Source organism: Dermacentor andersoni, chromosome 8, assembly GCF_023375885.2.
Source record: "Dermacentor andersoni chromosome 8, qqDerAnde1_hic_scaffold, whole genome shotgun sequence".
Taxonomy (NCBI): Eukaryota; Metazoa; Arthropoda; class Arachnida; order Ixodida; family Ixodidae; genus Dermacentor; species Dermacentor andersoni.
Genome location: NC_092821.1, coordinates 140,272,873 through 140,298,126, shown reverse-complemented (window position 1 = coordinate 140,298,126; position 25,254 = coordinate 140,272,873). Strand labels below are relative to the sequence as shown.

The 25,254-nt window shown below is 51.5% G+C and overlaps 2 protein-coding genes and 1 long non-coding RNA gene across 3 annotated transcripts in view; 2 read left to right on the top strand and 1 right to left on the bottom strand.

The window, feature by feature from the left end:
• The window catches only part of LOC140213021 (uncharacterized), a 44,017-nt gene extending 26,487 nt beyond the window's left edge, over positions 1-17,530 (bottom strand). Inside the window, exon 1 of the mRNA XM_072284173.1 lies at positions 17,385-17,530. Coding sequence (XP_072140274.1) covers positions 17,385-17,459 — 75 coding nt within the window. The 5' untranslated portion in view covers positions 17,460-17,530. The remainder of the gene's footprint in view (positions 1-17,384) is intronic.
• LOC126525836 (uncharacterized) lies at positions 593-3,421 on the top strand. Its single transcript, XR_011889959.1, has 3 exons — positions 593-693; positions 2,395-2,564; positions 3,186-3,421. It is a non-coding gene; the product is annotated as an uncharacterized lncRNA (long non-coding RNA).
• LOC126525824 (uncharacterized) lies at positions 14,553-23,043 on the top strand. The gene is made up of 4 exons (XM_050173782.3): positions 14,553-14,836; positions 17,585-17,968; positions 21,316-21,551; positions 22,506-23,043. Exons 1-4 carry the CDS (start codon positions 14,639-14,641, stop codon positions 22,858-22,860), a joined length of 1,173 nt encoding a protein of 390 aa, XP_050029739.2. The 5' UTR covers positions 14,553-14,638; the 3' UTR covers positions 22,861-23,043.
• Positions 23,044-25,254: the final 2,211 nt, after the last annotated feature.

The following is a 25,254-nucleotide window of genomic DNA, read 5'->3' as shown; positions in this document are numbered from 1 at the left end:
ACATATGTGCACATCGCAGTCGCTCTGGAATACGTCACAGCTTGTTCGATATATGCAGCAGAAGCGAGAACATTTGTATCGGGTGGTGTTAACTGCGTTTGGAATTGGTAGCACTGACCTATTATTAACAGTGACTACGTTATTGCTTAGTTAGCAAGGTTACTAGATCGTTACTGACTGCAGCTACGTTAAGGTAGTAAATGGTTTCACAGTAGGTATACTGATTACTACTACCTTTTTTTTTTTTTTGACAAGAGTATTGTTGCTTCATTTAGCAACTACCCGCGTCCCGAACCTCCACGTTCCAAGTCTTTGTGCATAAATCTGACCTTGGCCGTATCACCGGTCTCGTCGCCTGCGGACTCTTGCCACGCGCCATTCTCCGCGGCATCTTCGACGCAGCCGTTGACCGGACGCAAGTGCCGTAAAAAAAAAAAAAAAATAGAACTACAACGCACGGCAAGCTGCAGACTTGCTTTTACATTTTGTTCGAGTTAGTGGGAGGAACCCGGAAGAGCAGGTTTCCCGGCGGCATCTCGTTAAAGTACAAAAAAAAACGTTCGCGGTCGATGCAGGTCTGCTGCCTGATAAGACACGCAACGCTCATGTATATAAGAAGGTCGATGCACAGCTGGGCATCGGGCACTCCTATTACCGGCACTGTCTCAAGGAATCCACGGACTTCGAGCGCTGGTGAGTTCTTGGATGCTTGAGGTGACTGATACGACACGCAGTCAGGGGCTGCGAAAATGTATTTTTTGAGCGTGGAGGCAGGAGCCAGGACCCATTTCGCCTACACGAACTTTTTTTGTTGTCTCTATGAAACCAAGACTTAATTTCCTGTAATAACAAAGGAAGAGTCGGTTTTCAGGGCTGAGGGGGCAGTGCCCCCTTGCAATGGAACCTGTGCCCCCCTCTCCACCCCGGTTCCGGAGCCATGTAACAATCCATATAATCGAGACTGAATACCGTGCACTACGGAATATTTCGGCAGTGCACGTATATCACAGCATACACTCGTGGTTACCATAGCCAAGGTCGTAACGGAGGGGAGGATTAGGGGGTCCTGACAGCGGCGATATAATGCTCAGCACAAGGCTTAGATATATACGTATGTCATTATATATGTGTGCGGCATCGCCATATACATATAACTACATGCGAGGCTGTCCCAACTAACATGCACCAATATTTAAATATACGGAAATGTCACGTAGCTGGACCGAACCAAGGTAATTTGCTTGGTGGGGCTCTGAAATACTCAGATTATTTTTTTGCATTCCGTCGAATTACATAATCAGGATTAATTAATTTTACGATAGTTTACGATAGGTAGCGAGGCACTGGTAGTGGTAAGGGACTTAGGACAGGTAGTGACCACGGATCGGGATCATGCGACTGAAATAATCAGAAGAATAAGAATGGGCTGGGGTGTGTTTGGCAGGCATTCTCAGATCATGAACAGCAGGTTGCCATTATCCCTCAAGAGAAAAGTGTATAACAGCTGTGTCACACCAGTACTCACGTACGGGGCAGAAACCTGGAGGCTTACGAAGAGGGTTCTACTCAAATTGAGGACGACGCAACGAGCTATGGAAAGAAGAATGATGGGTGTAACGTGAAGGGATAAGAAAACAGCAGATTGGGTGAGGGAACAAACGCGAGTTAATGACATCTTAGTTGAAATCAAGAAAAAGAAATGGGCATGGGCAGGACATGTAATGAGGAGGGCAGATAACCGATGATCATTAAGGGTTACGAACTGGATTCCAAGGGAAGGGAAGCGTAGCAGGGGGCGGCAGAAAGTTAGGTGGGCTGATGAGATTAAGATGTTTGGAGGGACAACATGGCCACAATTAGTACATGACCGGGGTAGTTGGAGAAGTATGGGAGAGGCCCTTTGCCCTACAGTGGGAGTAACCAGGCTGATGATGATGATGATGATGAATTAATAAACTTCCACAATATTATAATTAGATGAAAAGTGTCAATGAGAAAATCGCACAGCAACACGAAAAACTCCCGATACACCTTTCTGTTGGTCCAGACGTGCTATATAAAAGTACCTTTCCGAGCGTGAAAGAAGCCCGCGAGTACACGCAAAGTGCCTCAAGCGGCCAGTCGCGCGGCAATTTTAAATCTTAAGATATACAAGCATGTGTGAGTGCGTGCGGCTATATACTGCTCGCTTCCCTATGAGGCCAGTCCTCCCCCGGCCTGCATCGAAGGGAGACTTTGAGCCCCAAATATGCTGGAGATATTAGCCTGACTGACCACGTGACGTGCTACTCAAGGTGCTCAGTGATGATTGTGATTATCACCTGCAGCGCTCAGCGCGGGAGACACAGAGCGCTTTCGTGCTGTCGTTTCAGTTCGATACCTTCTTCGCTGCAGGTGAAGATGGCATCTGCGGGCGTATTGTTCCTGGTGGCAGCCGTGCTCTGTGCCGTAGCCGTTGCGGAAGAGCCCGAACCTCGCGGTCAATACCGGCCGCAACACGGACTCGGTTGGCAACGACCCCAATACCCGGTCCAATACCCGTATCCGCATCCTTGCATGTACAGGTACATAACGCTTTGGCTGTAGTTACTATACTAGGACTTTTCACGGCGCCGGAGAAACTACAGCCCGTCCGAACTGCCTATGGCGTATGATATCAAAGCCTGCGACCAGATTTTGCTCGCTGTGTGCTAAAGCTTTCGCCCGACAGCGAACTGCGGCTCACTAAGGTGCGAAGTGAAAAAATAAAAAAAATAAAGAAAAGAACTCGCGCAAGTATCACATTTGGCAACTTGCGGTGCGGCCAGCCACTACGTAGCACACGCTTGAAACTTTTTTGCACCCGAGTTAACTTACACCCGCTATTCAGCGAACTTTACAGTTCTTGCAAATAATTCTGCGGCTAACGCGAAGTGCATTCAGTGCAGTTGGCAACACGAACCACTTGGTGTCAACTGTATGTACGGTCGCCAAAGTGAACTCTTTGACAGTGTGAAATCCGTGATGCGTGCCGACGATTCTGCGCATGGCATATTTGACAGATATAAAGTGTCGCGAGCGTAGTTCGGTCGACAAATCGTGCACCTGCCGACACAGAGTCTGTGGTTCTGTTAAGAGTCCCCGACTGTGCTCTGTGGCTACGGGTGCTACTTAGGCTTAACGGCTACTGCCGCATGGTGTCGCAGGTGTTCTCTGCGCGGCTGCGACCAGTTCCAGTGCCACTACAAGTGCGTCCGTGGCGTCTCCTGTCCGGCGCTGGGTGACCTGGACGCTCGAAAGGGTGGTGCCGAGATCACCGTCTCCAAGCCGCTCAGCGAGAAAGTGGATGCCTTCGACTACGTGCCAAAGTGAACCTCTCAATAAAAGAGCGCTAACACCCGCAAAAAGAAAAAAAGAAAAGAAAAAGGCTGTTCGTTTGAAATCACTGTTGCAAAAAATTTCGAAACGGATAGAGGGAGGGTGATCGCGTGCCCAGTGTGCCCCCCCCCCCACCTTAGTTACACCCCTTTTCGCAACATGACGCTCTCTCCTGTAGTGTTTTTTCTCCCTCTAATGGCGGCAACGGTTATGTCCCTCGCGGAGTCTCCTACAGCTGAGCTCTTCGCGATTTCAATGTACCGGCTTTCGAGGTCAAGTTAGTTGGAATTCATTACTGCGCCGAAATCAGCAGCGTCACGCTTTTTAGAGACTTGCAAGCGGTAAAAATTAGCTCTTCGGACGACGGGTTTCAATGACTCTTGCTTATGATCAATTGTTTCACTCTTGCGGCTGAAAAGTTCATTACCTTAATTATTACGATTCATTATCTAATTGCCAACTCGAATCATTTTTAATATGTATACCGCTGTCGTTAAAGCACTCCAGTCAAGTATTTTTTTCAAACGCTGGATACACTACACAAGATGCCAAGTGAAGTGTTACAAACACAACTGGTTTTCTTCTGATTATTTTTGTCTCCACACACAAAACGTTTACTTTTTAAGCTCCAACGTTCAGATTGTTGACAATCTTGTTTTTTATACACCTAATTAACCACCCGATTCATGGCCAATCCCCCACTGTGGGTATGTGCAACAACAACAACAACAACAACAACAACAACTATGGGTGTTATTCCGGCATGTATTCCGGACAGTGCCAAGTTCTGCCATATTGTCAACTTTGATAGGCTGACAGAGCGGTTGCGCCTTCTCCAATGAGCTCATAACACCTACAACGCGAAGTTTAACAACGATTGCGAATTTCAAAGACCCCTGCATCCTCTTATGTACGTTCTGCAACGAAATTGACTTAGCTTATATCCCGTTAGGATAAGTACATGGGTTAGTTGACAACGATATATTTTGAGTATACATGTACCGTAGTTCTCGATCGATTAATTGGTCTCGTTTTACCGAGTCGTCGCTTCTCCTCTCTGCACCAGCTTGACCTGCACTTGAACTTTCCTGTCCCCTTATCTTTCGGAGCATTCACGTTGAAAACTTCGTTCGGGACCGAACTCACAGAAGTTGCTGGAAGTCGCACGTTCAATACTGGCCGCGGTGACCCCGTTCTGACGGGTGACCGAATGCAAAGACACTCGTGTATACCGTACATTGGGTGCAAGGAGGTTTTACAAAAATTTCTGTAGTGGCAACTCCCGCAGATTCTTACCGGTAGAGGTGAAGCCAGCGCTTACTTCATCGCTAAAGGCGTGCTGAACTAGGCGGAGAATAGTGACGATTATCTGTGATAATAAATTCTGGAGTGAATTAAAAAATAAAAGCTTGTTGTTTCGGCCTATAGAATATTGCCATTGGCTTAGTCGTCATATCGCGATCTCCCATAACAAGTTGTCAAGACGTTCAATTTTGATCCTAAAACGAGTGACACAGACATGACACATCGAAATCATCTGCATGGCAAAATTGGCCGTTTCAAAATCGCTGAAAGCGAAAAGAAAACGCTTCTTCTACTCCGCCACATCCTAACGTTAATCAATTCCCTTAGTAAGATGGCGGCGGCCGGCTTCAATTTCAGGGCACCATCTCCACTCCAGAATTATTTTCTAAACCTCCTTGATCGGGTGCGCATTAAATAGCCCAGGTGGTCAAAATTAATGCGGAGTCCCCAACTATACGGGGTGCCTCGAATTCAGGTCGTGGTTTTTGACGTGTAAAACCACAGAATAAATTTTTTAAAATATATATTGTTAAAGGCATAGTTATATTATTATATTATATTACAAATATATAATAATATATTATTATAATAATAATATATTATATTATTCGTTCCTGTTTCTGTATCGTCGTGTTAGTTTTCATTTTTCATTTTAATTCAAACGTGCGCGTCGATCTGACTGCGGAAACACCTTATTTTCGCTTTGCACGGTTTGATTTATTGGGCATTCAAAGTACATTGCAATAATGCGTTTTGCCTGCGCCGCTCGATTCTTGGCCAGTGCCCCCTAAGTGGGCGCGCGCCACAGTCCTTGGGGCCATCAGCATCAGCAACAAGAGCGCGGGGCACGGGCCACGCACGTTGGAATAACGTATATCGCCGAAACGACACGCCATAATCGTTTTCTAGCCCTATAGCGCAACAGAGGACAGGATCGCCTCCTGTCACCAACGTCCCGACCATGGATCCACAAGGTCTAGGAGACCCGCCTACCAGACGACGTCCGCCGGACGCTGACGGCCGTGGTCAAACAGGAGGAGAGGCTCCAGCCGCTAGCTCAGCAACGGTGTCTCGCGCAAAGTCGTCCCCAGTGCAGCTACAGAAGAAATCCGCTGGCAAAGGCCAGAAGACAGCGTCACCGAGACCAGCTTCATCAACGCCCGCCGACTGCACACCGCTCCGTACCACCGCATCTCCAAACGCTTCGTCAGTGTCTCCGGTACATCGTCAACTGAAACGACAGCGTGAGCGGGCAAGCCAAGTCGTCGAGAAGGCCAGCCCATCGGAACACAAATCGCCGGAGTGCTTCGCCTTGGATCCTAGTTTTTGCTGGGTCCGGCTAGAAGACTCGAAGGACTCGTCGTGCGTCGATGCTCTGATGGTCTCTGGAAGCGGCGACGAGGCCACGTCGAAGACGCTACTCCTGGACGACTCGTTCAGTGCAAGCGCGGAACCAGCCGAGCCGCCCGGAAAGCGACCGCGGGCAGAACCGGCGCTGAAGGGATCGTCTGCCTTGCCATCGACGACCAGAGAAGGCAAGCCGGGAGAACCACGAGCCACGTCCAGCAGTGACGGCGGCGACCAGCTCGGCGCGTCGTGTACGCTGAAGTCGGACGACGAGCGCCCCAAGACGTATCTGCTCCACAACGTCTCATCCAGAGTAGGCACGCTCCTCGGCAAGATCTTCGGAAGGTCGCAGTCCGGGCGGGTAGCGCAGCCGGAAGCAGTCGGCCCCGAAGTCGGCACCAGGAAGGGAGGGGCGTCCCGGAAGCGAAAGCCGCACAGCTACGCATCGAGGCAGACGGGAGATACCGAAGTCGTCACTAAAGTTCGACCACGAACTAAAGAAAGCCTACTTCAACCAGTCGCGCACAGTTACACCAAAACTATGAGCACTCGGGACGTTGCCGCGGAATCCGTCGGTGCGTGCGTGGAGCGGCTAAGCAAGTCTCAAGAAGGTGTTACAGAAGGCGTGGCTGCGGACGAAGAGAAAAGGGACCGCGAAGCTATGCTCGAGATACCCGCGACTGAATCCTCGTTGACCGGTGTGCCGTTTCCAGACGGTCACGGAGACGTTCAAGTGAAACGCCGTCGACGCACTCGACTGCCCACAGGCCGCGTTCGCGGCAGCGCAGCTGCGAGTACGCACCGTTACACGGTCGCAGTAATGACCGCCGCTGGCGAGAGTCCCAAGAGGGGCGGACACGGCGAGAAGAAATCCAAGGCAAAAAAGCACCGAAAGGACCGTCAGCCCGACGACGGCGACGCAAAGGCGCGCAAGTCCAGGTCCTCCAGCAGCGGCAGGAGCAAGAAACACGGTCGTAAGCAAGGTCGACGGCGAGACAAGGAATCCAGTGCACGTTCGTCCAGGGAAAGGAGAAAACGTAAGCACGACGACAAAACGGAGGATGCTGCCGATATTCTCGAGATGCCGACGCAAACTGGGAAGGGCTCGACGTACGACGTCAGCGACAAACTGGCATCGCGTGAGTTCAGCTTCGAGATCGCCATGCAGCCGTTCACGCGCGGTGCGCTGCCTCGCCCCGAGCTGACGCGACCCAGCAAGCAGCGGTTGGGCTCGATGCGTGAGTCGCCAGTGAGTCCAATGTCTCCTCAAAGTGTGGAACCCGGCTCTCCCGTGTCGCCTGAGAGGAAGGCGTCTCCCCCCCACGAGGACGACCTAAGACCTCTCATCAAGCACGAGGCGAGAGAGGACCACAAGGCTCGTTCCAGAAGGGGCCATGGCAAGAAGCCCTCCGCGAAAGACGACTTGTCGCCGCCGGTAGAGACCTCCGCTCCTCCGAGTCCGGCGGATAAGACGAAGAAGCCGCGCAAGACCAGGTCGGACCGGAAGTCGAGGTCGGAGCGGAGGCACCGGTCAAAGTCGAAACACGGCTCGAAGCGCGCGCATAGCGGGAAAGGCAAGCGATCTCGCGGCGGAGAACCGCACGAGAAGGAGGAATCGTCACCGCCGAAAGAGGCCACCGCTTCAAGTCCAGCGCCGGAGTCAAATTCGCGCGAGGAGACGTCACACCGGAAGTCAAGGTCGAAGCGGAGTCACAAGTCCAAGTCCAAGTCGAAGCACGGCTCGAAGCATGGACGCCGTCGGAAAGGAAGATCTCACAGCAGCCGGGAATCGGGTGAGAGAAGCTCCAGGGAACATAGAAAAAGACACGGGACTCACGGGCGCAAGAAGAAATACTCCCCAAAGGGTGCTCCGGGGCGCAGTGGTACCGGACCTTATGTGTTCGAGTGGGGCACCGCCGACATCCCAGGCGTTGCGGGCGTGGAGCTGAAGTGGAGCACGACGCATATCCACCTGGACTCGGGCGGTCTGCCTTCGCCGGGCGGAGACTACGAAGCGGATAAACACGCGGCCGACTGGCTACCGTTTACTCCCGCGCGTAAGCCATCGCAAGCCACCGGGACAGACAAGAAGCGCTCGGAGGTTGTCTCGTCGACTACACCCAGCCCAACTGTAACGTCCTCTGACCTTTCGAGCCCCGGCAAGCACAGGGACCGCCGAGAAGGGAGTCGCCGATCACCGAGGCGCAAACGCGGTAAACGCGGGCCTTCCTCCTCGGGAAGGCGACGAGGCAAGAGCAAAGACGGCCACCGCAGGAGGGGAAAAAGCGGGGATCGAAGGAGCCGCCGGAAGCATCGGCCACACCACGGGAAACGCGAAGGTCGTAAGCACCGAAGCAAACGAGAACGCGGAAAAGGTCCTGGAAGCCCTCAGAGCCCGGAAAGCCCTCTTGGAGCGACCAGTCCCGCGAGCCCGTCGGGTGCGGCGAGTCCTCCGAGCGTATCGAGCCCTCCGATGGAAACGCTATCGCGTTCCCCGGAGTCCACGCCGGACGCGAAGGGGGAGAAGCGTTCGCCACGCGCACAGTCTCGACCCAGGAGGAAGGGAAAGGAGAGAAAGAAAGGTTCGTCGAAGCGTAGCCGTAGTTCCCGGAGATCGAACAAAAAGAGCAGTTCCAAGAGTCGAAAGTCCAGGAGCCTCAAATCCGAGAGGGATTCCCGAAGCCCCGAACTGGGCTCCGAGGCTTCGAGTGAATCGCGGAAGTCCCGAAAAAGGAAGAAATCGAGAGGCAGTGCAAAAAGCAAGCGATCCCGCGGCGGCCAGTCCATAACCAGGTCGGAAAAGGCGCGCGAGAGCCCCGACCAGAAATCGTCTGACAGCACGCTAAGTCCCGAGGAACGATCGGGGTCGAGAGCGAGCAAGAGGTCCAGAAGCAAGCGCAGCAAGAGCAGAAAGGGGCGCGGGAAAAAGCGAAGGAAAGGCAAGTCTAGAAGCGTGAACAGCAGGAAGTCCAGAAGGTCGGCAAAGAGCCCCGACATTAGCGGAAGCTCCGACGTAAAGGATGCCGCGGAAATTCAGAAAGGGAGTCGGGAGATCGTAAGCCCCGAGCAGCGATCAGAGACGAGGGCATCGAAGAGGTCCAAAAGCAGCAGGCGCAGCGGGGGACGCTCTAGAAGCAAGCACAAGAGTAAGTCCAGGAGCCGAGGCGGGAAGAAATCCGGAAGCCGAAGCAGCAGAAAATCCAAAAGCAGTGAGCGTTCGAGGCGCAAACACGGCAGGCATTCTAGAAGCAGCAGGCGCCCGAAGAGACGCAGGGGCAAACGAAGCGACAAGAGATCCGGAAGTAGGAAAAAAAGCAGATCGTCCAAGATTAGTTCGAGGTCTCGAAGTTCCCACGGAAAGAAGCGACGGAGCCGACGCGAGAAGAGCGGCAGAAGGCACAGGATATCAAGAAAGAGGTCTCGTTCCACTAGGGCCTCTAGAGATAGAAGGCTGCACGACGCCAAGAAATCGACCGAACAAGTAGGCTACGCCGGCACGTCGATCGTCTGCTGGCTTCTGATTGCAGCCGTCATTGCCACCCTAGTGCTGCTCACCTGCGTGCTCGCCATATACTACATCGTCGTCTGCAGGGGGAAACCTGGGGCCTCGACTATTATCAGCGAGTCCACCACATCTAAGGTTAAGCGCCGAACGACGCGGTCTCCCCGCCCTTCGACCGAGTCGCTGGAACCCTACTACTGCACTACAGACTACTGCAGGCGAGAGGCCGAATACATAAAAGCTCTTCGCAGCACCACCTCGAGTCCATGCGACGACTTTTACGACCACGTCTGCGCCGCTTGGGTGTCCCAACACCCGGCGCTCTCGACGTCCACGGGATCTCTGATCTCCCAGGACACCCTGCTTCAAGTCGCGCTGACGCGTCGTGTGCTGGACCAGCTAAAGAGCGCCAAGAGTCCAGCGGACGTCGGGGTGGCGGCTGGCCTCCACAGCGACTGCGTGGACCGGATCGTGAGCATTCCCCCGGCTGCGGAAAGCCTGAGGAGTCTGTTCGCCAAGTGGTCGATCGCGTCCTGGCCCCACGGCGATTCGGTGCAGGGCGGCGAGGTGGCGGTGTGGCGCTTCGCAGCCGAGCTCGCGCGCGACCTCGACCTGGCGACGATCGCGCAAGTCGGCGTCAGCGTCAATCCGGACAACCTGGACGAGACCGTGGTGGAGCTCGACGTGCCTCGGTTCCTCCTGGCCGACGCAGACCGAGCGGCGGGCAACCCGGCCGTGCTCTTCAAGCAAGCCGTCGAGGAGGTCGTGCGCGAGCTGAAAGCGCCGGTCCCCGGTGACTTCGGCGATCGACTGTTCGCGGTGCGATCCGGTTTCGCCGCTCTCAAGCGCTCGAGCTACGACGACGAAGACGCCCGCGTCGTCCGATTCCGCAACCTGAGCGAGGGGCTGCGCGAGTTCGTGACCGTCCTGCTCGCCAACGTGCCAGTCAGAGGCGAGACGAACGTAGTCCTCCGGTCGGCGCCGTACTTCCTCCGGGACGTTGGCTCCGTCCTGCGATCCGCTCCGCCCGCGAACACGGTCAACTATTTCGGTTTCCTCGTGATCGTTCACGCCGCGCCGTTCCTGTCTCACGACATGCGAAGCTTGCGGAACCTCTTCACGGACAGCGTCCTGGGCCGCACAGTCGGCAACGCCATAACGGACACGCCTCTCCTTTGCGCCTGGCTCGTCGATCAGGCGTTGCCGGACTGCGTCGCCAAGGCCGCCAGCTTGTGGCTCCACTCGGCAGGCCGCGACGTCGTCACGCGAGAGTGGCTGTCCCAGCTGGAAACGGTGTTCCTGCGGCACGTGACCGACCTGCCCTGGATCAGCGAGCTTTCGGCGCTCCTGGTGCGCTACAGGCTCAAGAGGCAGGCCACAACGCAGGTCGGTCCGGCTCCCTCGAAGCGGCTGGACTGCGCTCGCGGCATAAGTCTCGTCGGACCCAATCCGCTCCTGGTTTTCTGGAATGTCTCCAAGCAGAGGCAGGACAAGGTGCTCCGCGGCCTACTGATGCGCGGCGACCGACTCAGGGCCCGCGCCTGGGCCGGCCGCTCCGAGCTGTCCGCCGAGGCCTCGTTCCGGCGCGACCTGCAGCTGGTGCACGTTCCGGCGGCGCTGTTCAACGACTCGGTGCCGACCACAAGTTCGGTCTTCGTCTTGCACCTGGCCCGCGTCGCGGTGCGCTTCTACCGGGCCCTGGCGCAGTTCCTGCACGAGAACCCGTACGAGCGAGACGCCCCGCTCAGCATCGCCAACGACTACGACTACGACTACGACTACCGGCTGACCGAGGCGCTCGAGTGCTTGAAGAAGCACGGCTACGCCGGCGATCCGCGGGGCGCTCGGGGCTCGGCGCGCGCCCTCCTGGATCGGACGACCGCGCTCATCCTGGCGGTCACCGCCTTCGACCAGCTGCTGCCCATCCGCCGGATCTGGAGGATGGACCTGCGGTTCAAGGACCTCCCGGACGTGACGGCGCAGCAACTGTTCTTCATCTACTTCGCCCTGGACAACTGCGAGTCCGCGGACCCGGCGTACCACAGCGGCGGGCTGTCGGCGAAGCAGAGGGTGAACGTGCCCCTGAGGCACCTCGGCCGGTTCGCCGCGGCGTTCAAGTGCCGGCGCGGCGCTCCTATGGCGGCGGCGGATTGCATGCTCGATCACGGACGCCGGCGGCGCGTCGCCGCACAAGCGGCGTGGAACAGTCGCGACGGCGTCGCCATGGAAACGCCCGCGCCGCCGTAGTCCGCGGACGGAGAATCCGTCGCCCGACCTTATAACTTGCGCGCGATCATCCGCGCGCAAGTGGTCATCCGGGTCTCGCGCGTTCAATCGCGACACTTTTTTTTTTTTTTTTTTTGGTAGCGCGGGCAGTGCATGCAGGAGACCCCAGGGCAGAGAACGCTCCGACAGCATGCCTATACTTTGTATTCGGTAGCCCGGTGTGGATGCGCTGCAAGGGCGCATGCATGCGTCCACGATGCGGCTTTTTATGGTCGCGTTTGTAAAAGTCTCCTTTCGCATTCGCTCGTTAGCGTTTAGTGCGATTCACTGAATTACGAATCGCTGGGATAAGTATATAAAACAGCACGATTCCTCGGTTCGTTTTGTTGCAGCAAGTTTTTTTTGCGATATTTGAACGCACCGAGCAGTAAATTAGCGAAGATTTTCTATATTCAATATAGGAGACGCGTCAACCTATATTTGTGATGTAATGGAATATTGTTGCTGTCGTCTGCAGCAGCTTTTTAGAAATTATTGCAGCGTCATACTTATTGTGATAAACATGTCTTCGGCTTCAATATATCGGGGATAAATGACACGTCCGAGATATGGATATGTAAGCAGTAAACAAGATGTCTCGCCTGGAAGAACAGCGATACAGTAGCTCTGTAGACTATTAGCTTTGTTCTAACCGAAATCTTTCTCGAATTTCATTTTTCGTATAGGCCAATTATCCTAGAATTTACTACGCGACGTTGACTCGTCAGCATGTATGTTTGATGTAGGGAACCACTGCTAGCTGTCGCCATAGAAGGTCCTTGACAGTGTTCATCGTGTTTTAACAATGACGATAAATGTGCATCATCGATATCAATATGAAAAACGAAAATATTACCGTATATCTCCTCGTAATACAGCATTAATAGCTCGGAAGGTAACACTTTCATTGCTATCATTGAGTCATGTCCAGTAAATTAAAATTTAATGAAAAATTTAATGAAAAATGTCAAGGTAGCAGCAAAGTTAGAGAAGATAACTGTACAACACGCAATACGCGATATACGCAACAGGAGAAATAGAAAAAAAATACTACAGAATTATGAAGACAATGAATATGGAACATTGTCTTATTCTCCATCGTTCCTTTTCATTTCGCCTTCCAGAATTCACGCCTATAATTCTTGCAGAACTTTTAGCTGCCATTACCACCTGTGAATTAAATTGATCTGAGCAGGCTCCAAATTGGTCGTCCTTGATTCTATGTCATTATTGGCTTCTTGTGACTCGCAAGTATTGAAAGCTTTGATCATTAATGCCTCCCCTATGTATGTATGTATGTATGTATGTATGTATGTATGTATGTATGTATGTATGTATGTATGTATGTATGTATGTATGTATGTATGTATGTATGTATGTATGTATGTATGTATGTATGTGTGTATCTGTGTATGTATGTATGTATGTATGTATGTATGTATGTATGTATGTATGTATGTATGTATGTATGTATGTATGTATGTACACTTCTTTATGCAAAAGTGTTTATGCAAGTGTTATTGGCACCGCTATATTTGTTGTGTGCATGTTTGTTTTAGTGTTCATTGTACTAAAAATGTCTCTTCCAAATATGTAATGCCCGATGGGCCTTTAGGGTAAATAAAATGAAAAATGAAAATTTGAGTGCCTGAACTTCCGGTTTTTTATGGCAAGGCTGTTAAGGGCTACTTTCTTCACTATCGTGTCCGCGTGTAGAAAAATATTCGGAAGATAGCGCAATGCCTGGCCTAACCTCGACGGAGGTGACGCAGACGTTAAGCGATCCCCACACGTGGGCCGATCCTGAAGATAGCGCAATACCGGACCGACCGGTGGCGGAGGTACGCCATTAAGGGGCCCACATACACAGCTTCATTGGTCATCCTCCTTCACAGGGTCGACTGAATTTTTTTTCATTTTCTTTCTTTAGCGATATGGCAGGTTTATTGGCGGTGGCATCGCTAGAAGGTGGTCGAGTCATTCAAGTTATCTCTTCAGTAAGCTTTCATCGTATGAGCCAGATTTCATACACAAAAAGTGACACGGCGTGGAATTCCAGCTCCGTCTGTGACCACGAACCTGAATTTCCAGCACCTACTGCGTTATCTCCAGTATTGAGCATGACGACGGGAAGTATGCGGGGTGACACCTTTTCTTAGTTTTATGGATTTAAAAAAAAATCACCTGTTGCTTGATAATATAATTCCTGTCCTTGAGCTCGCTTATTTGAAGAGGCGGACCTTACCAGCAAGAAAAATCGGAACACATATTGAACTATGATCAACAAAGTATCACTAATTAACGTATTAATTACTTTACGTCACATATTGCAATTTGCGAATTGGAGCCGGTGAGTTGGCTAGGCGTATCCTCTTGATACGCCTTGCAAGCCCACCGTCTGCAATTCGTAAATTGCCATACGTCCCGTAAAGTATAGCTAAGAAATTAACTAGTGACTTTTTAATAATGAGTTCAATATTTGTTTCGATTTCCCGTGCAAGTAATGTCCGCCTCCCTGAATAATCCAGATCAAGGACTAGAATTATGTTATCAAGCAACATGTGATTTAAAAAGAAAAATCCCGGAAAGCTAAATTAAGAATGATCACCCCTTATATGTCTTATATCGTTGTACTAACTCAATGGGTCTTCTGCCCGCTTCTTTGCCGATCCCCCACCGTGGGCACGTGCCACCACTTGGGATCATCATCATCATCATCATCATCATCATCATCATCATGACCGTGAGTTTACGGCACGGACCGCTCCTGGTGCACGAGCCAATTGCGCGTGAGAAGAGGAGGAAGAACCCCTAGGTTTCACGGGCGGCGGCTGGATCGAGACGCTCCCGACACGTTCATCCATGGCAGCTCAGCAGAACACCTCCTGGGGATTCCTGCTACGGGTAGCCGAGACTACTCCCGCCGCCGAAGGACGCGCCACGACGGGTGTCGCCCCCTGGGTAGACGACACCGGTTACTTCCACTGGACGCCGGGACATGAGGCTCACGGTCTGGCCTGCGGTCCCTCGGAGTCGTCAGCCGCCGAAGTGTCCTCCGAGGTAAATGGTTTCCTTACGTATACTTACGCCGAAAGCAGTGTTTAGGTCGAATCACTAAGGTATCTCGGTGAAGTGCGATCGCGAACTACAGTGTTTGTATAGTAAGTATCGGGAAAAAGTTTCGGAAAAATAGATTAACTAGAGATATTGCTACAATGCCTCAAGAGTCTTCAAAGTATGTCCCTTGAGCGTCGACCCACTTTTGCCAACGGCTTTTCCACGACTCGAAGGCTTAAGGCCGCACGTACAAGCTTCTTTGACGGCACTTAGGGTCCCATGGTGGTGTGTGCTTCGAGGGACGATTTCACGTTTGTGAATGGGATAAACGGCATCGTCGCGATGCCGTTTATCGTCAGGTAGTCGCTGACCTCGCTTCAGATGTGGCTGGCTGCATTGTCCTGATGCAATTTCCGATTTCCGGCGATGGCGGGCCTCACCCGGTCGACCCTTCTCTTCAGTATTCTTAGCACTTCTAGGTAAAAAGCACCATTGACTGTCTGCCCCTCAAGCACAAATTCGTAGTGGACCAACCCCTTGGCGTCGAAGAAAACAATGAGCATGGCTTTCACTGTGGATTAGCTCATTCGAGCCTCTTTTGGACGAGGTGATGCCGGAATGTGCCATTCGGAACTTTGCCGCTTTGTTTCCGGGCCGTATTGAAATATCCAAGCTTCTTCTCCCGTGATTACGCTGTCCAAAAAGCCGGGGTCATCAACGCGTTGCACAAGGTGTTTGCAAGCAGTCACTCGCCTCTGCTTTTGCTCGTCCGTCAAAACCTTCGAGACAAGTTTAGCGCAGGTCTTTCGCATCGCGAAATTTTCAGTGATAACGCTGTGCACTGTCGTCTTATCAACCATCTGCGACCGTTCGAACACTTGAACGACGATCTGAATTCGGTACTTCACGCGCGCGTTGTCGTCTGTTCTTGACGTCGACGGCCGTCCAGCGCGGGGCTCGTCCTCCACACTCTCTCGGTCATCTTTGAAGAGCTCGTGCCACCCAAAAACTGCAGCTTGCAACACGCTTTCATCCTTGAACACTTGGCGAATCCTTTCCGACGTCTCCGTACCTTATTTCCCCAGTCCAACACAAAATTTGATGGCGTACCGCTGTTCGGTCGTTCACTGCATTTCGCGCTTGCACCCAGTCACTCGACACGGGTGCGCTAAAAACACGATCTATAGCCTGAACGAACGCGCTAAAAACACGATCTATAACCTGAACGAACGCTCTGAACGTGTGTGCTCCCTCCCCCTTCACCTTACTAGGGCGGAGGAAGTTGTGCTTAGGAGGCTTCGGGCCGGGGTGGCCCTTACAACGGCTGTTATCTCAAAGTGGAACTGGTCGCATTTACCACTGGGTGCTACGTGTCCATACTGCTCCGTTCCTGTGATGGAAGCAGATGCATACCACCTAATATGGACATGTACTGGTGTAAAATCGGAACGCTCGCGTCTCCTACTGCAAGCCGGCCTCCGCTACAGTGTGACAACCAGCTATGACCGCTGGATACATGACAACAGATTCCACAAAACACTGCTTCAATTCATACACAACACAGGCCTCACAGCACACATGTAATACACATATACGTACCAAGAATTATGCCTTAAGGGCAAGTCTTTATCGAAAACAAAAACTATACAATCCCGTATTGGAAGGATTGTATAGGGTGCCCCAGCTAACGTTAGCCAAGCTGGTCAAATAAAAAGAAAATTCAGTGCCCTTCCACTCTGTGAAGAAGGAAGACCAGCGCCCTGCGCGGCCTATCATTGGTATTCGAACCCTTCAGGTGCAATTTTCTCGTAAACTAAGTCATTTCTTGGCACAAAACAAGCGTCGCGAGGATTCTGAAAGGGTATTTAAATCGTTCACGTCGGCTTAGTACCTGCCTTCAATGTCCTTTTAAGATGTTTTTGGTGTTCGGTTGTCAGAACTCTGGCGACCGAACAATGTAGGGCTTATAACTGTATCTTGCACTGCGTTCTTGAATTTTTCTCTTTGTGTTCAACAGCTTGGATAACGTTAGCTGAAACACGGTATATATACTGCCCAAACAAACGTCCCTCTCTTCCCTATAAAGAGAGGGCCGCATACTGCATACCTTACTGCATACTCTCACGTTTGCCCCGTGGCTCTCTCGTGACACACTACGCCCTTCTCAACACGAAAACAAATTGGAGAGGTCCTTAGGTCACTGTCCGCGAAGCCTTCATGATCTGGCACCTCCAAATTATGAGGCAACTCCTCCCCTCCAACTGCGGTTACTCAGAGAGCGCCCCCTAATTAAGCTTTTTTACTCCTCCGACTAAACTAACGTCAGCAAGAACAACGAGCTCCCTTAGCATTCGTCGCTAATTGTCCCGTAAACAAGGACACGCAAGGCTAAATTGACACGTGACTTTCGCTCACGGAGGAACCCACGTGCCATGGACGTTGCAGCGCGTTCCAGAGAGGCAGCGCTGCCGATCGCGCACGCGTTGTCTTTTCGGAAAAGCTTCGCTGAGCGCGGCTAGCGCAGCGGTGGTGTATAGAAATCAAAACTTACCTTGACACGATCACCGGTATATGGGTCGAGTTTTGCTAGCTTCAGTCTTTTTCCTTGAGTTTCTCCTTTCTCCATGCTTCCGGCGCACTTTTCCGTCGTCCGTCTGAGATTCCTGGAACCACAGCTCAGTTTTGTTCGTGCCACCACCGCCCCCCCCCCCCCTCCACACGCGTGACTGTTCATTTCCTTGCACTGCCAAGGACCGAACGAGCGGGCGTTCCCGATCCTGGGCCTGCACCGCCGTGGTCCTTGTCGGCGCCGTCCTGCTGGCCTCCACCGTATGCATGGCGGCCAATTCCAACTGGATGCTGCTGGCCTCGGCCGTACACGACGCAGGAACCGGAAGCGGCCTCGTCTTCGCCGCGACGACCACCACCACCGGCCGGGCAGCGGGCAGTCGTCGCGCAGGTGGCCTCATGTTCCACCGCCACGTCAAAGTCGACGGCCACGCCCGGATGGTCACCGACCGCGGACGGGCACAGCCGCGGTCAGCCGGCGACGTCTCTTCGCGATCGCCCGGCGGTTCCGTCGCGGCCGCAGGCAACGGCGCTGCGCAAGGTTCGGCAGCGTCTGGAAGCACACCGGTAAGCACGACAGCACGCACTATCGCAAACTTTTAAAGAATGCGAGAGCAAGGCGAAGCGCGAGATCCCAGGTTTGGATGGCGGCGCCGATATCGGCGCTGTGTTGCCGACCGAAAGGGAGAGGGTTCGGCGGTTCGGCTGATCTCGTTTCGAACATCGTCTCTTCATGCTTGCCCACGCACCACCCCCCCCCCCCCCCTCTCCCCAGTCTACACTCATAAGCAAAATTACAGCCTTTTGCGACACAGCGATAATCGTCACCTGTCTTGTTCGCATGTCCTTTCTTTGACGCGGCGAGCCCGGTATGTACTTCCCAGTAAGGAACGGCATGCGGGTTATCAGCGTGAACATTGCCGACAGGAAAGTAGTGGGCACGGCGTTTTCGAGAAAGGAAACGCAAGCAAGGCAGATGACGATTATCGTTGTGTGGCAGATACACACCCCAAAGGGTGTATCTTTGTCTCTTGGTCTCACAAACACGATACACTCTAAGAATAAAGTTTACACCCTTCGGAGTGTATATTTGCCACACAACGATAATTGTCATCTGTCTTGCCCGCATTCCCTTTCTTGAAAACGCTGCGATCGTTACTTTCCTGACGGGAATGCTATGTTATGCTGATAACGCGCATGCCGTTCGTTACTGGAAAGTACCGGGCTCGCCGCGTTAAAGACAGGCCGGACAGGCCGCCATTGGGATATGAACCTGGCAACGTTTAACGCTAGAACGTTATCTAGGGATACGAGTCTAGCAGTGCTATTGGAGGAATTAGAGGGCAGTAAGTGGGATATAATAGGGCTCAGTGAAGTTAGGAGGCCAAAAGAAGCATATACAGTGCTAAAAAGCGGGCACGTCATGTGCTACCGGGGCTTAGCGGAGAGACGAGAACTAGGAGTCGGATTCCTGATTAATAAGAACATAGCTGGTAACATACAGGAATTCTATAGCATTAACGAGAGAGTGGCAGGTCTTGTTGTGAAACTTAATAAGAGGTACAAAATGAAGGTTGTACAGGTCTACGCCCCTACATCCAGTCATGATAACCAGGAAGTCGAAAGCTTCTATGAAGACGTGGAATCGGCGATGGGTAAAGTCAAAACAAAATACAGTACACTGATGGGTTACTTCAATGCCAAGGTAGGCAAGAAGCAGGTTGGAGACGATTATCGCTGTGTGGCTAATATACACTACAAAGGGTGCAACTGTTTTTAGAGTGTAAGGACAAGCGGTGGTTAGTGTGAGTTATACCAGGTGTTTCAGCGAACACTTTTTAAAAAATTTTAATTTCGTGCGGCAGATAGAGCACAATTCTAGTCTTAAGCTGGGGGGGGGGGAAGGGGGAGGTCTACTCGGAATAGGCGGACATTATAGTTGCACAAAGAAACTGAAACGCATAATCCGCTCGGTGAACAAAAAATTCACTAATTATGCCTTTAACTAATTACCATGTTGTGCGGATGGTAATTTACCAATTCTAGCGTGCGAGTCTGCAAGGTACATCCGTTTAAAGAAGCATTGCGTGGGTGACACAATTTACCAGATTATGCACCGTCGAACTTGCGGTAAGAAATGCACACTTCGTTCCACTTACTTTCTTAACAAAACGTCGTTTCGTGCATTGAAGCAAAAAGTCATTGGAACGCCAGTGCATTTCTCCGCAAAGTTCGGGAACTAATATCTCGAAACTGGTGTCATCCTGAGCATTCGTTCCAACTGGAACCGCCTTGCGACCTCCCCGGCTGGAATTTGTGAATTGCAATATGTGCCTCAAGGTAACTTAATTATGGGTTTGTTTGTTAATTAGTAGATTATGCATTTATTTATTTATTTTCTTGCGAGTAATGTCCGTCTCTTCGAGTAGACCAGTTCGTGGACTTGAATTGTGCTATCTGCGACAGGCAGTTATTAATTTTTTTTTTTTCAGAGTGTTCGCTGAAACACCCGGTATATGTGTCAATCAGCACTTCAATCGGTGAACTATTGCACATAAGAGACAGCGAGTTCGCAATGGCGTTCATAGGCGTATATTGCGATTACCCGCGGAAAAAGGGAAAGGACATATGTAGGCATTGAGTGGTAATGCCAAAAAAAAAAAAGAAATTCAATTATGGGGTTACACATGCCGAAACCGCGATCTGATTGAGGCACGCCGTATAGTGGGAGAACTCCGGATCCGTTTTGACCACCTGGGTTTCGTTAGCGTGCTCCTAAATCGTAGCACACGGGTGTTTCTCGAATTGATCGCTGATTCGCTGACGCGAGCCCTATAGCCTTCGTTGCACTCAACGGAGTTGCTCATACGGAGTGCATGTAGAGTATACCAAGCTTTACACCCCCCCCCCCCCCCCTCCATTTTCTTTCTAAAGCACACTTCCCTTCTTCACAGCTCCTATTGCGAGCAGTCCCCCCCTCCCCTATTGGCCATCCTGAACACACATTTTCGAGGTTTGAACCCATATTTTTCGAGTGGAAATACTTCCACGCGCTTCTCGCGCGTAAGCAGATCACACTTGGCAACTTCGGAGGTTGGGAAACATTTGCGAGATATTTCAATTCGATACTTGCATTATAGAGGCTAGAAGGTTATCCTTTCTAGCCTGTATACTTGCATAGAGTTGTCCCAAAATGCCGGACCTGGCGTCACGGACTTTTATCGTGACGTCGTAGACAAGGGCAGAATTTGCTGACGTCACTTGGCAATAGTGCTATAGCACCCGCCGCAGTGGCTAAGCGGCTATGGCGTCGCGCTGCTAAGCACAAGGTCGCGGGGTTGGGTCCCGGCCGCGGCGGCCGCATTTCTATTGGGACGAAATGCAAAAACGCCCGTGCCCGGTGCAATGCATGGGGGCACATTGAAAGATCTCCTGGTGGTCAAAATTAATCCGGAGTCTCCCACTACGGCGTGCCTCATAATCAAGTTGTGGTTTCGGCAAATAAAAGCCAAGGATTCAACAATACCATCGGTACACGATGGTGTCATCAATTAAAGAAGTAAACGAGATCCAGTGCTGGGCGAATTTCTTTTCGACTGCGCGCTCGCGTGTGGAAGCTGCAGCAATGAAATGGAACGCAGCGTTCCGTGACGTAACGACGCATATATAGACGCCTCTCAGTTACCGAAACTGATTCGTAGGAACAAGTGTCATAGTAAATTATTTAGGGTGGTCTGGTACTCGCCGATATTTCCTCTAAGGGATGATTTGGGGAATTCAAAAAAAGAAAGAAGAAAAGAAACGTCGACAATGCGTATGTCAGTACTCCTCTAACGTCAGTGTTTCCGTCTGACGTTCTCCTAATCACAATACGCGACCTTAGCACTCACGCGGCCTCGATATTGGGCTTATAGACGGGACAGGCCAATGCGTGCGGCGCCGTCTACTACACCTACTGTCCGGCTCTGCGGGACGAGTACCGGGCCTCGCCTGCGGCGTGCGTATCCAGCGGCGCCGATCACGTGGCCGTCTGCAACCGCGGCTCGAACCGGTTTGCCAGCCTCGAGGAGTGCTACCGGGCCTGCGGGCTCCTGCAAGGGCCCAACAGGGACGCCTGCTACGAGCAGCCACTCTTCACAGCCTGCGAGAGGTACGCAAGGGAGTTAGACGATCAACCACGACGCAACTACACTCTTAAGCAAAATTACACCCTTTTGCCACAACGATAATCGTCATCTGTCTTGTCCGCATTTCCTTTCTTTAACGCGGCGAGCTTTCTAGAGGGTGTTGGGCGAGCCCGGTACTTCCCAGCAACGAACAGCATGCGCGTTATCAGCATGACATAGCATTCCCAACAGGAAAGTAGCAGGCGCGGCGTTTTCAAGAAAGGAAACGCAAGCAAGGCAGATGACGATTGTTGTGCACTCTATATTGTGGCAGAGATACACCCCAAAGGGTGTAACGTTGCCTAAGGGTGTACACTCAAGGAAAAGTTTGCTCTGTTTGAGGTGTATATTTGCCACACAACAGCAATTGTCCTCGATAGCGTTTTCCTTCACTTGGTATACCAAGAGAAAATAAACGCAATAGAGGACGACAAAAGACTATAGGTGGAGCGATGAAATTAGGAAATTCGCGGGTGCTAGTCGGAATCGGTTGGCCGCAGGACAGGGGTAATTGGAGATCGCAGGGAGAGGCCTTCGTCCCACACTCTAAGAACAGTTTACATCCTTTGGCGTGTCCCTTCTGCCACACAACAATAATCGTCATCTGCCTTGATGCGTTTCCTTTCTTTAACGCTGCGAGCCCGGAACTTTCCAGTAACGAACGGCACGCGCGTTATCAGCATAGAACCGTTTACACCCTTTGGAGTGCCCCTTCTGATAACGCGCGTGCCGTTCTTTACTGGAAAGTTCCGGGCTCGCAGCGTTAAAGAGAAGAAACGCATCAAGGCAGATGACGATTATCGTTGTGTGGCAGAAGGGGCGCGCCAAAGGGTGTAAACTGTTCTTAGAGTGTACAGTGAACATGAAACAGACTGATGATGATGATGATGATGATGATGATGATGATGATGATGATGATATATATATTGCGCGTTCAGGCAAGACGTGACCGGCAGCTGGTGGTACTTCGACGGACACCGCTGCGCCGAGTGGGGCTTCCCGCAGGGGGAGTGTCCGGTCAACGGGACCGGCAAGTTGCACGCCTCGCTGAAGGAGTGCCGCCGCCAGTGCGAGGGCCGGCGCGGCCGTCGCGACCCGCAGTGCCGCCCCCCGGCGTCGGCCACGTGCGAGGAGGAGCAGCTGCGGTTCCCGTATTTCGCGCGGATCCTGCCCAGCGGCCGAGGCCTGTGCGTGAGGGCGTCGCTGAACGCGCTGCTCACGCACAGGTGCCTCGCCGGCGCCAACCGCTTCGACAGCATGGCGGCCTGCAGGGACGCCTGTTTGCGCCGGTGATCGGGCCGCGGTCGGGCGGCGCCCAATCTCGGAAGGCCGCAGCCGGATCTCGGAGGCCGTGGTCCGGCATCCAGAGCAAGTTTCGTTCGCAAGTGCCAGGTGGCGCTGGCTATGTTTGTCGCCTTCGGCGACGCTCTTTTTCGGATGTTCTTAGAGGTGTTCATTAAAAGTATTTCACAATGTCGTGGGCCGCATGCCGTGTATCCCAGCTATAACGTTAGCAAAGCTGTTGAACAACAACAACAAAAAAAAAAAAGATTTAAACACGCTGCGTGTCTATGACGACCGAACAGCGGATCTTGCACCATGTTATTTTGATCTTTCTTTTTTAATTGAAGAGTATGTGCATATATAAATCGTATATATGTATGTTGTCCCAGCTAACGTTAGCCAAGCTGTTCAATGATAAAAGGATTAAAACATGGTGCATATGTTTTAATCCTTCGTGGACGCAGCTGCATACCGAGACGGCAAGGCTTTTGCGGTTTCCGTCATTGACACGCTGGGCAAAGTCATCAACTGTGCTTCCGTCCGGACGACGAACCCAGAGGTGGCCGAGCAAGTGGCCATTGCACTCGCCATGCAAGACGGTCGGAGAGACAGGGTGTATAGCGATTCGAAAGCCGCCATCAGGGCATTCCAGAAAGGCCGGGTAGCCCGGCAGGTAGTTCACATTCTGAAAGGCGCCAAACAGGGCAACACCTCCATGCACTCGATCCTTTGGTTCCCTGCACATGTCGGGGCGATTGAGGGGGTTCCTCTGAACCTCAACGAGTCTGCCCACGAGGCTGCGCGTGGCTTTACCGACCGCGCTGCCCTCGGATCGGGCGACTCTCTCCCCGGACACAGAGACGCTCCTCTCACACACAACGAAATCACGAAATTCTTTTACTTAGAGAGAAGGGTTTTCCCCCCGCCTCACTCCAAGCTAAGCAGGCCGCAGGCGGTCACACTAAGACTTCTACAAACGAACTCGTACCCAAATCCGGCGTCCCTTAATAGCATATATCCAGAGATTTATCCAAATTGTTCTTGCGTGGCCTGTGGTGAGGTAGCTACGTTGCCTCATATGCTCTGGGAGTGCGGGTCGCTGGGCCCGACGTTCACCAAGGAAGAGTGGGACGCGCTCCTGCGAAGTCCTGTCTTTGAGGATCAAATCCTGGCCGTCCAGCGCGCCCGCGATCGGGCCGGCAGACTAGATCTGTCAGTCCCGTCGTGGGATTAGCCGGGTGCGCGTTTTATCGCGCTTTGCTGGACCAAATAAAAGTTTATTCACTCACTCACTCACTCATGGTGCATATATATATATATATATATATAAGGACTTCAGTGGTGCCTACAAGGTAAACAGAAGTGTGTGTGTTTGTTTGTTTGTGCGTGTGCGTGTGTGTGTTATTCAGACTTCTGACGACCGAATAGCGGAGGTACTAAATTCGTATCTTGCACCATGTTTTTAATCCTTTTTATCCTTGAACAGCTTGGCTAACGTTAGCACGGCTGAAACATTAAAAATGCAATTTTCGTAAGTGTGCTGCTTCGTTTCTTCAACTACCTATGCACCGGACCTACAAAACTTTTCCTTGAATCACACACACACACACACACACACACACACACACACACACACACACACACACACACACACACATATATATATATATATATATATATATGTGTATATATATATATATATGTGTGTGTGTGTGTGTGTGTGTGTGTGTGTGTGTGTGTGTGTGTGTGTGATTCAAGGAAAAGTTTTGTAGGTCCGGTGCATAGGTAGTTGAAGAAACGAAGCAGCACACTTACGAAAATTGCATTTTTAATGTTTCAGCCGTGCTAACGTTAGCCATATATATATATATATATATATATATATATATATATATATATATATATATATATATATATATATATGTGTGTGTGTGTGTGTACGTGTGTGTTACCTGGGGTGCTCCTGTCTAAATACATGTAAATGGAGAATTAGTTTTTCTCGGCAACCACTGCACCAACCTTGACGAGGTTAGCTGCATATAAAAGAAAAAATTTAAATCTAGTGACTGCTGGTTACGAATTTTCGATTTAGACAATGTTTTATTACAAATTGGCAAAAAAATTATCAGGAAGCGGAACTATCAAGTGTACAACTCTGTAACTCGGCAAGGAAAAAAAAGATGTCACAATTCTTTGAATCGCATCTGACAGTACTATGAGTACATCTAAAGCGGACAAAATTCCCATGTTACACATGAATCTAAAAAAAATTAATATGAAAATAGAGCTCTTGCAGTACTCTTGCACACAACGTAACAAACTCACGTAAGACATAAATTTACATATCAAATTTGTCCGCTTTGAATGATCTAACAGATGCCGTTTACAGAGCCGCAATATCTG